General features: G+C 45.5%; 1 protein-coding gene across 1 annotated transcript; it reads right to left on the bottom strand.

The window, feature by feature from the left end:
- Positions 1-5,238: 5,238 nt before the first annotated feature.
- Positions 5,239-12,746, bottom strand: LOC148814762 (all-trans-retinol 13,14-reductase-like). The gene is made up of 11 exons (XM_088906384.1): positions 12,570-12,746; positions 11,039-11,221; positions 10,665-10,906; positions 10,180-10,375; positions 9,624-9,821; positions 8,793-8,912; positions 8,518-8,656; positions 7,734-7,843; positions 7,285-7,451; positions 6,840-6,999; positions 5,239-5,384 (listed from the first exon to the last, which is right to left on the bottom strand). The coding sequence occupies exons 1-11, from the start codon at positions 12,727-12,729 to the stop codon at positions 5,239-5,241; spliced, it is 1,821 nt and encodes a 606-aa protein (XP_088762510.1). The 5' UTR covers positions 12,730-12,746.
- Positions 12,747-14,367: the final 1,621 nt, after the last annotated feature.

Here is a 14,367-nt window from a genome sequence, read left to right as displayed (position 1 = left end):
AGACTGAGGGACAATTCAAAACATTGAGAAATGTATGAGGCTCACATTCCATATCATAGATTTTCTTCTGTTCCACGCAGGATTGTAAGGAGTCTTGTCCACAGTTCTTAGAATGACTGAGGACGAGTGGATTTCATTTCCTTTTGAACAGTAAGTGGCAATCTTATGTCACCCATTTTTATTGTCTGTTTTTATCATTGGATTTGATTTTTTTCCTCTGATGTTATTCAGCATTTATTCCTTTCCAAGTTTTAATTTACTCAGTAGTTACTAGATGCTTGTAATCTTGACAAAAATCACACAATGTGAGAACTGCTGAGTTGTGCACGGTATTTACAAGATGTTTTTCAGTATTTTGGTCAAATTCTGACGACGACGAAACGAGCCCACAAAGATAGAGACAGCATACTTATTTCTTTAGTGTTAACTCACCTGGCTGAGGACATGATAGTGCTGGCTGAAGGTCAGCGCTGTCACAACCTCCTTTACTTATCAGGAATGAGCCAGGGAGGCAGCTGCAAGAGTGAAGTTGGGATGGAGGGAAAGGTGTAGAAATGGTTTTTGCAGCCAGTGAGTATTTATATATAGTAGACTGGAAGTGCAATTTTGGATAACAATAACAATTATAACAATTTTGCATACTTTTTCTTGTTTTAAGGATATATATCCCTATCATTGCCTGTGTCCTGTTGCTGTTCTGCTGCTCTATACTGTGCAGAGGGTGCTGTAAGAAGGAAGCAGCTCAGACAAGCTCCCTAGAGAATGCGGCAGTTTACGTCATTCCCCTCCAACAAGACGACTCACCCCTCAACACACCCTTGCCTACGTATGACTTCTCCAGCCCTCCACCATATGACGAGGTACCTGCTTTTAAAACTTTTAATTGTGGGGTACATTTTTTATTTTCTCTCTGTTAAGAACGCCCCCGATGGCACAGCCTCAAATTCATCGACTGTATCCATTCTTATGATCATATCACCAGACACCGGTTTACTAGGTAAACCTCCAACCCTGAAAAATGTCTAAGATTGATGATGAAAATCAGCCAGTCATGATTTGGGAGACAACAGTAACTAAAAGCATGTTTTTGGAGAAGGATAAAGACAGGGACTCAGAAGTCCTCTGCACAGCATTGAATGTTATTCCAGAAGAATTCAGATTATACAGACCCCTTTACAACACCAAAGACAGTCATGACAAACTGCACATGCAGTGGGTGTGGGTCTCGGTTGGTGTGGCTTTTTTTTGGGGGGGGGGTGTAGTTCTTGGGGGTGTGGTTCTCAGTGGGAGTGTCTCTCAGTGGGTGTGGTTCTAAAGTTGTAGGGACTCATTTCTAATATTACCAACACCTACAACAACAATAATACAAAGCCATGATCAGAATCTCATCTATTCTTTATTATATCTCCTTATTAACCCACGTTTCTGGCGTCTGTCATTTCAGGTTGCTATGAAGCCCTACATGTTTCCTTTCCCTGAAGGTCCTCCGCCACCCTACTCTGAGGACGAACCCCCTCAGTCCCCAGTATTGCAGCTCACGCGCACATCCAACCTCTGAGAGGCCCCAGGGGCCAAAGCGCTGCGTTTCCACTGGGCCCTGGCCAACCCCAAAGCATGGTGGGTCCGGACTGACTGCACGGAGAAATGCGGCCTCTCTTGTCCACTCTATTATGGAAAATAACACTGCACCACAACAGGAAGTAAGAAATTTCCACACAGCACTGAGGACTGCTTTTCTGCTTTGTTGTCAAACCATTCCAAGTATTAAATACATCCATAAGATCTCTCTCTTACTTATAATTGCATCAAGTAGCCCGATCACAGCTCCATCAATGCTATGACATATATATGGCTTGGAAAATAATACTTAATGGTGTCCCAGCCATCAGAGGAGCAGGAGGTGATGGAATGCCAGCAGCTGCTGTTATCAATGCCCGGATCTATCCTGCCATATCACATGACCTCACATTCCTTTGCATTCGTGATATAAGGGCTCCAGTACTGCTCAGGCACTTAGGGAGACTACTTTTGCAAACCCAGTGGAAACATGCTGCTAGTGTCCTGAAGCTCACAAAGAGGAGGCTGCACTTTGCTACAAACAGCTTGTTCTGACAAAAAGGAGGGAATGGTGGCTATATAGATCAGTCCAGTTCTCACCTAAATAACCAGAACCATTGCCACAGTATAGCCACTGCAAGGAACCCAGACTGGACTACAGAGTATGCCTTTCTGATGGGTCTGAAGCACGGACGCACCCTGAAATCAATCTCTGAAGACATTTTCTGTGGTTGAGTAAGCTGCAAAACGTGAAGTGACAGTAATTTATTGTTCTTAGAAAGTCCCCCGCAGACTAGCTGCAGAGGTAGAACAAAATGGATTTGTTAAACCTGCTGCTTTCTCTTAGAATGGAATATTCCAAAAGCAATTTTAAAAGTACATAAAGTTGCAATAAAAGTAGTGTCCCAGAGCAATGAAACAAAGAAATTGTACATATTGTTTTATATTTTACAGATCTGTCTTATAGTATTACTGCTGAAAGGCAGCCAATCAATAATAAACATGAAAATAAACCTGAATTGTATCTGTTTTTCAACGGTGTAATCTTTTACTGCGGAATGACTTTGGAAATTGCTGTCCCAATTTAAATTCCACATCATAAATTCATTTTTTTCAAACAATCAAGCTTCTGGTTTACAATGAACAACACTTTATGCAAGAATTATCCGAGGCTCAGGAGACTAATCTGTTCACCGTCATTCAAAAAATATTTATTTTAGAAGGAGGTGAAGATGTAAAAAAATATGATGATTATAAAAACTGTGTAGTTTAAAACTCACCACGGTTTGTGTTCTGGATACCTGGCAATGCAAAGCAAAGTTCTGGTCTGGATAGACAGTACTTTCTGCTCTTCTGAAAGCACAGTCTCCAAAAGAAGGACCAAAATAGTACATTGGACAAGGGGATGGTCTGTTTATGTGTCTCTTAACCAAAAGTAATGAAGACAGGTGTGGATCCAGGCAGGATTTATTAACAAAGGATATTCTCTCAAGCAAGGGGCATACAACAAATGGGAGATTATATTATTGTCATCTTGTGGCTGACTGCTGCTTAAAAACTGACTGGGTTCCCTGAAGTCACCGTTTTATAAGTTGTGTCACTAGTTTCTCAGTACCTACAACACCCAAAGCCAATAATAATCAATTTACTGCACATAACTGTCTTCAATTTTTCATTGTAAAAAAGGTCCTTAATCTAATATTAACACAGAGTATTAAGTATCTTTTCTTACTCTAAACACACTACACATCTCCTCTCCTTTCTTTTCTCTCACTGCTTCCTTTTAAACCTAAATTAAATCCTTGTGCCAGTACCTTTCCTGGATAGGTATAATAAAGCTGTCAAAGGTTAACTGCAACTATGAAACTTTGAACTCACACTCCCAGCAATCAGAGATAATGGCTACTCTGACGTATTTTGCAAGAAATTACACTATTAGGATAATGTATTGTTGATTTCCAGATGCTTTTTTAGAGTCCTCATTTTAAACTATTTTGGAGTTCAATGACTAACATCCTGTAGTGCTATTGGCTTTGACAATCACTTATGATGCACAGATCGTCAGCTCTTTATGACAATCTTTAAAAGACATAGGTAGTAATTATTTAATCTTATGATGCATTATATCAGAACCAGGTATTGGAACCAGGTCCCTGACAAATGTTGTCCAGGGTAGTCTTCCTGCCTCTAATGCAGGGATAATGGAATAAGACCCAGAGCAGATTGTCAGAACAGGTCTGCATTGGGCTCAGACACCAGTGAGCAGGCACATGCTTGTTCGGGCTCTGTGAGAGGAATGGGAAAGACAGCATCTACTGCCTGGCGTCCGCGATGTTCATTGAATACTGCTCTCGATGGTGGGTGGTCACAAAGGGTACTATGCCTGTGACTTTCACAGTAGCCCTCACTTTAACGACAAATATTAAGCAGCATAATGAATGTATCTATGTGTCATGTCTGTTCAACAAAATAATAGTGTACCTCTAACAAGATTGTTAATTTCCTGACCATGATTTTGTGGATGTGTTACAATTCTAAGTTATAGGCTTCTTTTGGTGCTCAGTATCTATGTGACAGCCAATGGGAAGGTTTGAAGGGGGAGAACACCAGTCTCCAGTCTAAATCTGCCAGAATGCTGGGTACCAATAAGTGGTTTTAATTCTTCTTTCACTGAGGAAAAGATGCAATTAGTATAAAAACAACAAAATACAAGCACAGCACACCCCAGTTCTTGCTCGGTCCATCTCAGCCGTCACTTTCTAAATAACTAGTACTTTGCCACTTGTGCAAAGCCTTGTCTGTTTCTTTTGACATGAAATGAACTGTAATCTCCACATACAGGTCTGTGGACAAAAGAACAGTGGAAATCTGGGGCCTTTGCCCCACATGCTGCCCTCGCAGAAAGGCTTATAAGCAGCTTCAAGTACATGTATAGAAATGGAATACACTTATTCATTGGGCAAAATCAGGATACCAAGAAGTGCAGATATGTACGGTAACAGATACATGAAACATACTGCAAAAAAGAAGAAACCAGTGTGCAGCAAAAAAACTCATTCTTGTTTATTTAACCAGGGATGGAAAACAAATTGTATGGACAACATTTATACCGGTGACCTGAGGACTACTCATTTATGCAGGAAAATATTTACTGGAACTATTCTGAATGAAGTACCTCACTTCTCTCAAGGGTGCAACAACAGTGTTCCACCTATGGGATTTGAAAACAATTCTTTGGTCCTGAGATCATAGACCACTCAAGGTCAAGGAAAGCAAAGGCAGGGGCTTGTCTGTATTTGTGTGAGCAACAGCAGCTTCCAGACCACCTGTTTAGTGGGCCCTTTTGCATTCACTTTGTGAAACACAGACCAGAACTGTCAGGGCAGAAAAGGAGTTCTTCTAGTGCTCTGATGCTCATCATGACTGCTTACAACTCAGCAGTGGAAAACTGAGTCTGCCCGGCACAGATTAATTTCAAGCTGAGGAGGAGGTTCAAAAGCTCTGATGGACTGAGAGGTCCAGTCTTTCACATGAGGTACTTCTGTGTGAAGGCTGTGGTCACGCAGGATGGCTGTGCTCGAGCACACTGCAAGAAGGAGAGAGGAGAGAGGAGAGGAGAGAAGAGATCGACAGGGAGGAAGGGTGCTGCCATCTCAGTGTCTATGGCCTGTGGCCCCCAGCTCAGGCCTGCTTCCTGGCTTTCTCCCACTTCAGGCGCTTCTTCAGCGCAAGGAGGTCGATGTAGACGATGTGATCCAGGACTGCCGAGGCGCACAGGAGACCCCCGTGTAGCGCCCCCGCCAGGCCGTTACAAAACACGTCCTGGCCTGCAAACACACAGCACAGACACAGGGCTTCAGAGCAAGCTAGCGCCCTCCAGAAAGATACAGTGCTTCAAAATACACGCGCCATCCTTTCAAACTGGAAACTCTGAGCACCAGATGACAAAATCTGACCTGCAACACAGTTTTAGATCAGCCAGACCCCAGCACATAGGCTACTGAGGTTTAACCAAGTGACATTTAAGAGATGATGGACGCAGTAAGTTAGGCAACCAATGAAAAGCAAGATCATATAACCACAGAAACAAGAAAATAAAAGCTATTCAGACACATATGCAGGCATCTCTGCGATAACGCGATAGATGCGTTGCTATAAAACCTCTCGTTATGCAAAATCGCGAAATAAAAATAACGGGGCTTATGGGAAAAATAGGGTTGGGGCAGACCACACAAAACCTAACCACATGCCTAACCAAAGCTTTACCAAATGTAATAATTATCCTTATAAAAAACATTAGCACAGTTTAAATACATGTTCAATTTCATAATTAAGAAATACCACAGTAAATTTAGGACTTTACCTTGAAAAAAAGTGAAGTTCACCACCTGAAATTTTATTACCAGCACGCTTGGTAGACACATTCCTGTCACCTTGTCCACTCATATTTATGGCAATGAAAAAGATTTAGTGAAAACAGCAGGAAAATTAGCACTTCCAAAACAAAGCACGTGGGACAACTGAGCATCACGTTTATCCCTCTGCGGACCCCCGTCTTTAGTCGTGTTACTCCGCGACGCAAAACGTAAACATGTCGGGGATGAGCCAGTGTGAGTTTCTCGTTATACAGACATCTTTCCCCTATTTACCAATCGCGTGTGAGACGACCCGCGTTTTTGGAAACTCGGGTAATAGCAGAGATCACTCTATTCGGACACAATATTCAGCCACACTACAGGAATCCACAGTAAGACCAAGATTCCTTGCTGTTGCAGATATGATGCAGAGCAGGGCTGATGACAGTGAGGCCGCAGGCACCACAGGTGCCGTCTGATAGGAAGAGGTTTTCGAAAGCATGAAAAGGTGATCAAGCGTGGTTGCAGCAGCCTTGTGCTCATGCTGGCAGATGGTTGTAAATTGGAGGGGAATGTTGCTCCTGTGCCCAGCTTTGGAATGGAGCTATTGCAACCTGAGTACAGATCACCTTCCTGCACCGCTGTCAAATGGACACATTCCACCATCTTCCCCCCCCCGCCAAAAAAAAAACATTTCCAATGAATAAAATAAAGCCCCCCTCCCTCACACATGCAAGCGCTTCACAGCTACCGAGTCACAGATTTGGTTTGATGACCAGCCATCTACTGCTGCAGGGAGCGTCTGTGACAAGCTGTGACCTTACTGGACAAAATCTGACTTTCAGCACTGATCAAAATAAAGGAAGAATAAAGGAAGTCCAGGTGGACATCCGTCCCAGAGGGGGGACCACCCTGCTGCCTACGTACCAGTGAGGTAGAGCTTCTTCACCGGCGTCGCCGCCCGGGTCCGCGCCACCACCTCTGGGGTGAACCTGGCCAGATCGTGCTCGGCGCCGTACATCTCCCCACGCGGGGCACCCAGGTAGTGCATGTTGGAGAGGGGGGTGGCTGCCTCCATGAACACCACCTGCACAGACACAGGCAGGGGGCTGAGAGTGGGAGATCCCCTATCCCATCAGACATCCTTCCACAGACTGTTGCTTTCATACTGACATTCCACTCCATCCTGCAGTACAGGCGTTCTAACACTCCAGATTCACTGCTGCCTTCTCCTGTTCCCTGCCTTTCTGGAGCCCTTCAGATGTGCTGATCTCGCAGTCATGAAGCTCCATAGTAGCCATGTCGGTCCCCTGGCCTTTCGTACTTCATTATCAGCCTTGTCCCCTCCCCACGCAAGCCTCTCTTGCTGTACCTTGTCCCTGAGCTGAGGGAAAATTTCGAGGGCCCAGCCCAGGAGTGCATTAGCGATGCCCATCTTGAGACTCTCGTAGTCTGGTCCCCTCTTCTTCAAGGTGCTGTCCTTCCACTCCTCGAACCACTCGTACTTCGCCATGGTCAGCAGGGTCATGCAGGACTTCCCTTGGGAACAGCGACATTGCACACAGGTCAACCAGTAGCATAGCTGCTCACACTGCAGTAAAGCAGGGTCTTCCTGCCAGAGAACTGCCATGGAAGCATGACATCCAGCCACTCAGAAAGTACAATGCAGGGGATTCAACTAACACATAGCCCCCGATCTACTCTTTGTTAAAAAATGTTTGCAATGCATTAAAGGTGCCCATTTCCTGAGGCATTGCTGACTACACACCTTTTTATACCAGCATATGCCAATGAGAGAGAGTTATGGGTGCACAGTGGTACCTGGGTGTCTGATCTTGGCCGTCGGGTCTTTAGCTGAGGGAAAAGTGATGAACATCATGGGGATGTTGTCAGCCACCTCCTCCCTGCTCAGAGAGGCATAGCGACCCATCCTGGAAACACATGCACATCAGAGCTCAGATTAAAAAAAAACCATAAATACATAAATGTGAAAGTCCACCAAGAAAATAGACACTGGAATTATTATTCGACACCAATAGCAATCCTGGCTCATTCATGCCATCTGCTGGTGATGACCTACAGCTACACCCCTTTGCTGTAAGGTGTGCAGTCAGTATTCATAATAATAATAATAATAATAATTCCTTACACTTATATAGCCCTTTTCTGGACACTCCACTCAAAGAGCTTTACAAGTAATGGGGACTCCCCTCCACCACCACCAGTGTGCAGCCCCACCTGGATGATGCGCCAGTACACTCACCACACATCAGCTATCAGTGGGGAGGAGAACAGCGTGATGGGGATTATTAGGAGGCCATGACTGGTAAGGGCCAATGAGAAATTTGGCCAGGACGCTGGGGTTACACCCCTACTCTTTTCGAGAAACGCACTGGGATTTTTAATGACCACAGAGAGTCAGGACCTCAGTTTTATGTCTCATCTGAAGGATGGCGCCTGTTTACAGTATAGTGTCCCTGTTGCTATACTGGGGCATTAGGACCCACATGGACCGCAGGGTGAGCGCCCCCTGCTGGCCCCAGGCAAATAGGTGTGTGTGTTGGTGAGCAAATGCCTTATACATGCATGCACACATAGGACATACAGTTCATCCAGGTCATTGTGTTTGTACATCCAGAAGTTAGTGGATACTATCCCTAGGTCTTCTTTCGTTCCATCTAACCCCACAAAGACCAGGAAGGAACCCATTCCGTGCTGAACCATGCTGAGACGGGACTGTATTTCTGAAAAAACAGAGCATCAAGGAATCGGTTGAGATCAAGAGTTTCTTATTGCATCAGACATTTGTAACTGGTGTAGTTGCAGCCCTGGTTTTCAGGTTGTCAGCCTTGGCCAGGACGCCCCCGAAGCTGCACTTACCGGGTTTATCCTGTATCTCCGGGGGCAGGAGCTTCTCGAAGGTGTTAAACATCCCAGCATCAGAGATGACCACCGGTGCCAGGACGTTGACCTCTTCCTGACCTTTCTTCACAGCCACTCCTGGCCAAGGGAAGGCACAAGGTGAGAGGTCATGATGCGGGTTTCCAAGGCAAGACTCATCTGCTACGATGCTGGAAAGATGCTGTGGTTATTTTTGTGTTTAGAAGCTCACAGAAGGTAGGAGGTGAGAGATTTCACTTCCTTCTTGAGAACCAAAATGGATGATGCTCCTTAAAAACCATTAGAAGTAGAAGATGGTGTGAATTCTACAGTTCTGTGTTCCTTGCCGAGCCAAGAAGTGATCGAACATGTCCTAGTGACATATAACAGAATTTATCCAAAGTTGCGGGAGATACAATGCTATAGAAAATGCTGTACTTTGGATAAGACATTAAACCAAGGTCCTGACTACATGTTCATTAAAGAGCCCATGGCTGTTCGATGATGGTACAGTACGTGTGCCTCATCTCACTGGCTGATGAAGTGTGTCCCCTCTAGTTTGAAAAGCACATTTGAAATTTTATTGAAAGGGCTATAGAATTGGAAGGAATTAATGTTTACCTTCTCTCTGAATAACACAAGGTAAACTTCACTTTAATTAGACTTTATGAACACACACTGGGTCTTAGACCTGCCACAGATGCCTTATACACAACGTGGTTTTGGAGAAAGGAAAGAACTGCGTGTTCCTTTTTTGTACCTCTCTGCCCATACCTGAGTACCAGCAGCGTGCAGAGCTTTGGCCTTTGAATGCTGATTTCTGCAACTCACCGCACGCACTGCCCTTCTGGTCTACCAGAATGCGCTGGACAGGAGCTCTGACCAGCACAGCGCCCCCTGCCTTCTGGATGACTGGGATGATGTGGAAGGCGATCTCGCTGGCCCCTCCTCTGGGGTAGTAAGCTCCTCGCTTGTAGTGGTGAAGCAGCAAAGTGTTCATCAGGAAACTGGAGTCTTTAGGAGGCACACCTGCAAGAACAGGGCAGAACACGATCAGTTCAGCAATACCACAGCACATTTTCAGCGGTCTGTGATTCTGAATGGGAGGAGTGTAGTGAGTGGCTTTTATTAGGGAAGCCTACGTGAAGATCTCAAGAGCTCAGTTAAAATACATACAAAAATGTTTTTTTATTCTAGTGAGACCTCAGCTCATTCAGCTTATGCATTTGCTTGTGTAGCCCACTATTGATCTCACCACATCTACAGTCGAGGGCATCAGCACTTCAGAAATTCTAGTACACCCCCTCCAATCTGCTTTGAGTTATTACTGCGGTTATTACTCCACGGGGGACAAACACTGGCACACAAACCCTCTGCCACTCCCTACCGTAGAAGAGGTAGGCGGTGAGGGTCTGCAGGTCCTTGTTCCGAGTCAGCTGGTTGAGCAGATCTGTGTGGCGGGTGCCAGCCAGCCGGTAGACGGGAGAGATGAGGTGGAGGAGTCGGGTCTTGAGCAGCAGCTGGACCAGCCCCAGTGGCATCAACTTCAGGCAGGCCAGCAAGGGGATCCAGCGGGCAGAGAGCTGTGACAGGAGGGCAGGGAAGGAAGAACATTTCCTTCATTATATGAACCAGCTTGAAGCACATTTTTGGGCACTACCTCCCCTTATATAGGACAGGTCACAAATGAGAGGCCGTATGGCCCATTTAGCCTGTTTGGTAGTCATTACTGTAGCTAATTGACCCAAGGAAAGAAGCCAGTGTATGGGCTTCGGCCTCATGGCTGTGTAGGTTGTTCTGACTGAAGTATGTGTTCTCCAGTTTCACACCACTTACTGTACTGCCTCTGTGTTGGCATCAGTGCTCCTGTACCTTCATGAGCTTCATGAACTCGTCCACGGCCTCCGTGTCGTGGGGAAACTGTCTTCGGAGAGACTCTGCCATCTCGGTCTTGCCGCTGTGAATGTGGTAGTGCCGGCGAGCCTCCTTCTCCCCGATGATGACGGTGTCGAAGTGCTGCTCCAGCTGGGCGAACTGCAGCTGCCCCTCGGTGATCTGGTCCACGGCGACGCGCAGCAGGCTGTTCTCGTGAAGCTGACCCAGGTAGTGGATCCCTGCAGGGACACACAGAGCGAGAGGTCAGCCAGTCCCTTTCTCAACAAGGACAGGAACCTTCATGGAGCCCACGAAAAAAACACAGAAACACGCCAATTTCGGGAAAGCGTTTCAGAAGCGATCAAGCTTACCGACGTCAAACTCAAAGCCTTTGTCCACAAAGCTGTGGCAGCAGCCCCCAGCCTGGTCGTGCTGCTCCAGGACCAGAACCCGTTTGCCCGCCTTCGCCAGGACAGCCGCTGCCGTCAGCCCTCCGATACCGCTGCCGATCACTACGGCATCGAGCTCCGCCGGCACCCGATCGGCGCTGAACCCTGGAGAGAGTTCACACAGAGCAGCGATCTCCATCTAAGAAAGATTATTAATCATCATGGCTGTTTAAATTCCTTAAAAACAACTTACCTTTCTTTTTCTCAAACGCATACTTTTTCAGAAATATCAATGAATACATCTTAAATTTTAGGCAGGCAGGATCAGATTGAAGGACCTCCAGTTTCATAAACAGAATTGACAATTTCAAAGCTTTGCTTCATTTCACAGTATGCTGCCCCTGCAGCAGCCCTGCCTGTCCTTGTGAGTTAAAAAAAAAAGAATTGATGTGGATAAATGGCAATTGAGATAGAAAGAGATACAGCACATCACAATCTCACAGAGTGATGCTGTGTGCATCAAGGCTCAAACAGACATTTTGAGAGCAGTCTTGATAGTCACAGTGCTGAAGCAGGCACAGACACCAACACCAGAAGGGATTATTCTATACCAGGCTAAAGTGATTACAGGAGATCAATACTTTCTCTAATATTGTCATATTTCTTTAAACAGCTGAATACATTTTCGGGAATACAGCGCTAGGCTCATGGTGGAGCATGAGCCAAGTTTGTTTCCTGAACAGAGCCACCTGTCCCATTCTTTCACAATGTCAAACCCTGATATTATCCAAACCAGATCCAAGGGTTCAAAATTCACAAAGTTAACTCGGAGGACTTCTTCACAACCAACACCTGAACCAGACGACACATGTGCAAATCGCATTTGAAGCCAAGAACAGGAGCCATTTCTTTACCCAAAGGGTTGTGGGAGTGTGCAACAAGCTGCCCAGGCCACACTGTTGAAGCCAATACCCTGGCTTCTTTCAGATAACAGCTAGATGAGATTCTCGTATCAATTAGCGATTAACTACCCAACGGTCTGGATGTGCTGAGTGGCTCTTCTCGGTTGTAACCGTTCTTACTAGACGTTTTATGCCGAAACCCTCCACTGCAGAATAAAAGATGAATCCCGAGTCTGTTTTCGACGCTATGTTGCTCCTTGCTGTTCAAGGACTGACTGTGAGTGAGCAGATTGGTGGCAGTGTGTATTAAAGACAGGGAATAACCTCAACAATCCTACAAGCCCTTTACTGGTCACACGTTATAATAAGACTGGAATGCACTTCTGTCTATAGCAGTACTGAAGCAATCTCCTCAGCTTGTCCTAGACAGCAGTAAATAGTCTGTCACAGTAACCTGCAGTTGAAACAGCTAAGAAAACCTTCATACTAGACTGTCAATGCCAGCTGGATGGCTGTCAGGAAAGAGGACCCAGACAGCTGTCAGGCAGCACAGGGAGAAAACGTTCCTGTGGAAACATCTGCTTTCAGAGCCAGGGAAGCTGTTAACTCACCTTGCTTGAGGACCTTGTCTCTCTGCTTCTGGTCGGTCACCAGCGGGGCCGGCGGCCTCACAGCGTCCCGGGAGAACGGGCTGGCGCTGTTGGCGAACAGGCGGGAATAAAGGGCGAATCCGAGGATCAGGCACCCGGCAGCAAACAGCAGGAGCCACATCTTCAGACAGCAACCTATCCCCACGGCGGTCTGCGGAGTCGGAGAGAAAGGGGAGGGCAGAATGATATCCGAGGCTGAGTGCCTGAGCTCTTTATTGAAGTCTTAGCCTGGGGGGTTGGGAAGCCCGGGAATTTCTGATGAACTTTTAACCTTTTATTCTCCATTAAAATTTCAACGCGCTGTCACTCAGAATGGCTCACAACTGTCGGAGAGGTGCAACCTCTCCATGAGTGCAGCTCTCCAGATAAAATCTTTAAAATTTTAAACAAGACCTAGCTGTTCCCCATTAATTCTTAAGAAGTTCAAAGCAAAGGTTGAAGAATTCAACCCAAAAAGCACCAAACACATTGCAGTATCGTCTTACTATACTGTCACAGTTTCAGTAGTGCACTTGTGATCTAGTAGTTCAGCAGTATATTTTGGGTGTTGATGTGCTTTAAAATGCTCCTCCTGCTCCTATCTTATCTTCTGACACTTTTGAACATGGAATATTTAAATCAGAATGTAAGAAACTAAAACTAAAACAGCCCCAGTGCAGAAACCACCAAATACATCAGTCTTGAGCTTTTACAGCTTTTCAGGTGTAAAACAGGTACCGATAGATACTTACTGACCGCTCAAGTGCAGGATGTTGCATGGAGTCAAAGGACAAACATCTTCTCTGATCACAGGTGGAAAAAAAAAGCAGATATATAAAACAGCATCACAAAATGCTTCCTCGATAAGCAATTCTGCTGCAGTCCAGACTAGGATGGCCCATCTCCAAGCTTGAAGGGATCCAGATGTTCAGTCCAAGTAAATCACTAATGCCCTGCTTCAGGCTGGAACTGGCTTAGCTGGACATGTTTACTAGCTGCTCTGCGACACTGGTTTAGGGCGGAACAGTGGCTCTGGATCTGCGCCTGTGGCTGGAAGGTTGCCGGTTCAAATCCCGCTGCCAGCAGAGGAATCCAACTCCGTTGGGCCCCTCCTTAACCCCATCTGCTCCAGGGGTGCTGTATAAATGGCTGACTCTGTGCTCTGTCCCCAAAGCATAAAGATAAATCCCTAACGCAAGAAATTGTATATGGCTAATAAAATTATCTTATCTATCTTAAAGCCTACAGACACTCCAGGACCTCCAGAACTGGAATTAGACCCTTCCTGGTCTGGATTACACCAGGAATACCAACTTAAGAAATACTCTATACCAGGAATGCTCAACCTGTGCTGTCTGGGGGTACACCTTGTCACAAAAAAATAAAATAAAAGCCAAGCTGAAGTGCCATGAATGCTAGCACTATACATAGCCCAAACCCAAACTGTGGCTCAGTGCTGTACAAGCAGGTTTACCTGACTATGTTACTAAATGGATATATACTTCTTAGGGGGTCTGGCTGAAGATCCCTACAGAAGTACCTTCAAAGTAGGTAGAATAACACCAGGGCCCAGATACTGCTAAGTAAACAGAGTAAACAAGCAAATGTATTCAGTGAATAATACTTTAGTGAGTCAAAAAAGTATCTGCCAATGGCCACATAACCACGTTAGGAAAACTTTACTTTTTGACAATAACTCCACTTAGCCTTTTGAAAAAGAAGGATTTAATCTATAAACAGCATCATGTTATTTTCTGTGGTAGCAGGCAAGACAGAAAAT

The sequence above is a fragment of the Atractosteus spatula genome, chromosome 26, assembly GCF_055471065.1.
Source record: "Atractosteus spatula isolate fAtrSpa1 chromosome 26, fAtrSpa1.hap1, whole genome shotgun sequence".
NCBI lineage: Eukaryota > Metazoa > Chordata > Actinopteri > Semionotiformes > Lepisosteidae > Atractosteus > Atractosteus spatula.
This window is presented reverse-complemented; position numbering and strand designations above follow the sequence as displayed.

Bases quoted from the DNA above. Each gene is read 5' to 3' on its own strand.
- LOC148814762 (XM_088906384.1), bottom strand. From the start codon at position 12,729: ATGTGGCTCCTGCTGTTTGCTGCCGGGTGCCTGATCCTCGGATTCGCC. The intron at 10,376-10,664 runs GTACAGGAGCAC...CTCCTGTCACAG, and splicing joins AGTTCATGAAGCTCATGAAG to CTCTCTGCCCGCTGGATCCC. The intron at 8,913-9,623 runs GTGAGTTGCAGA...TCCCTTGGCCAG, and splicing joins CCAGAAGGGCAGTGCGTGCG to GAGTGGCTGTGAAGAAAGGT.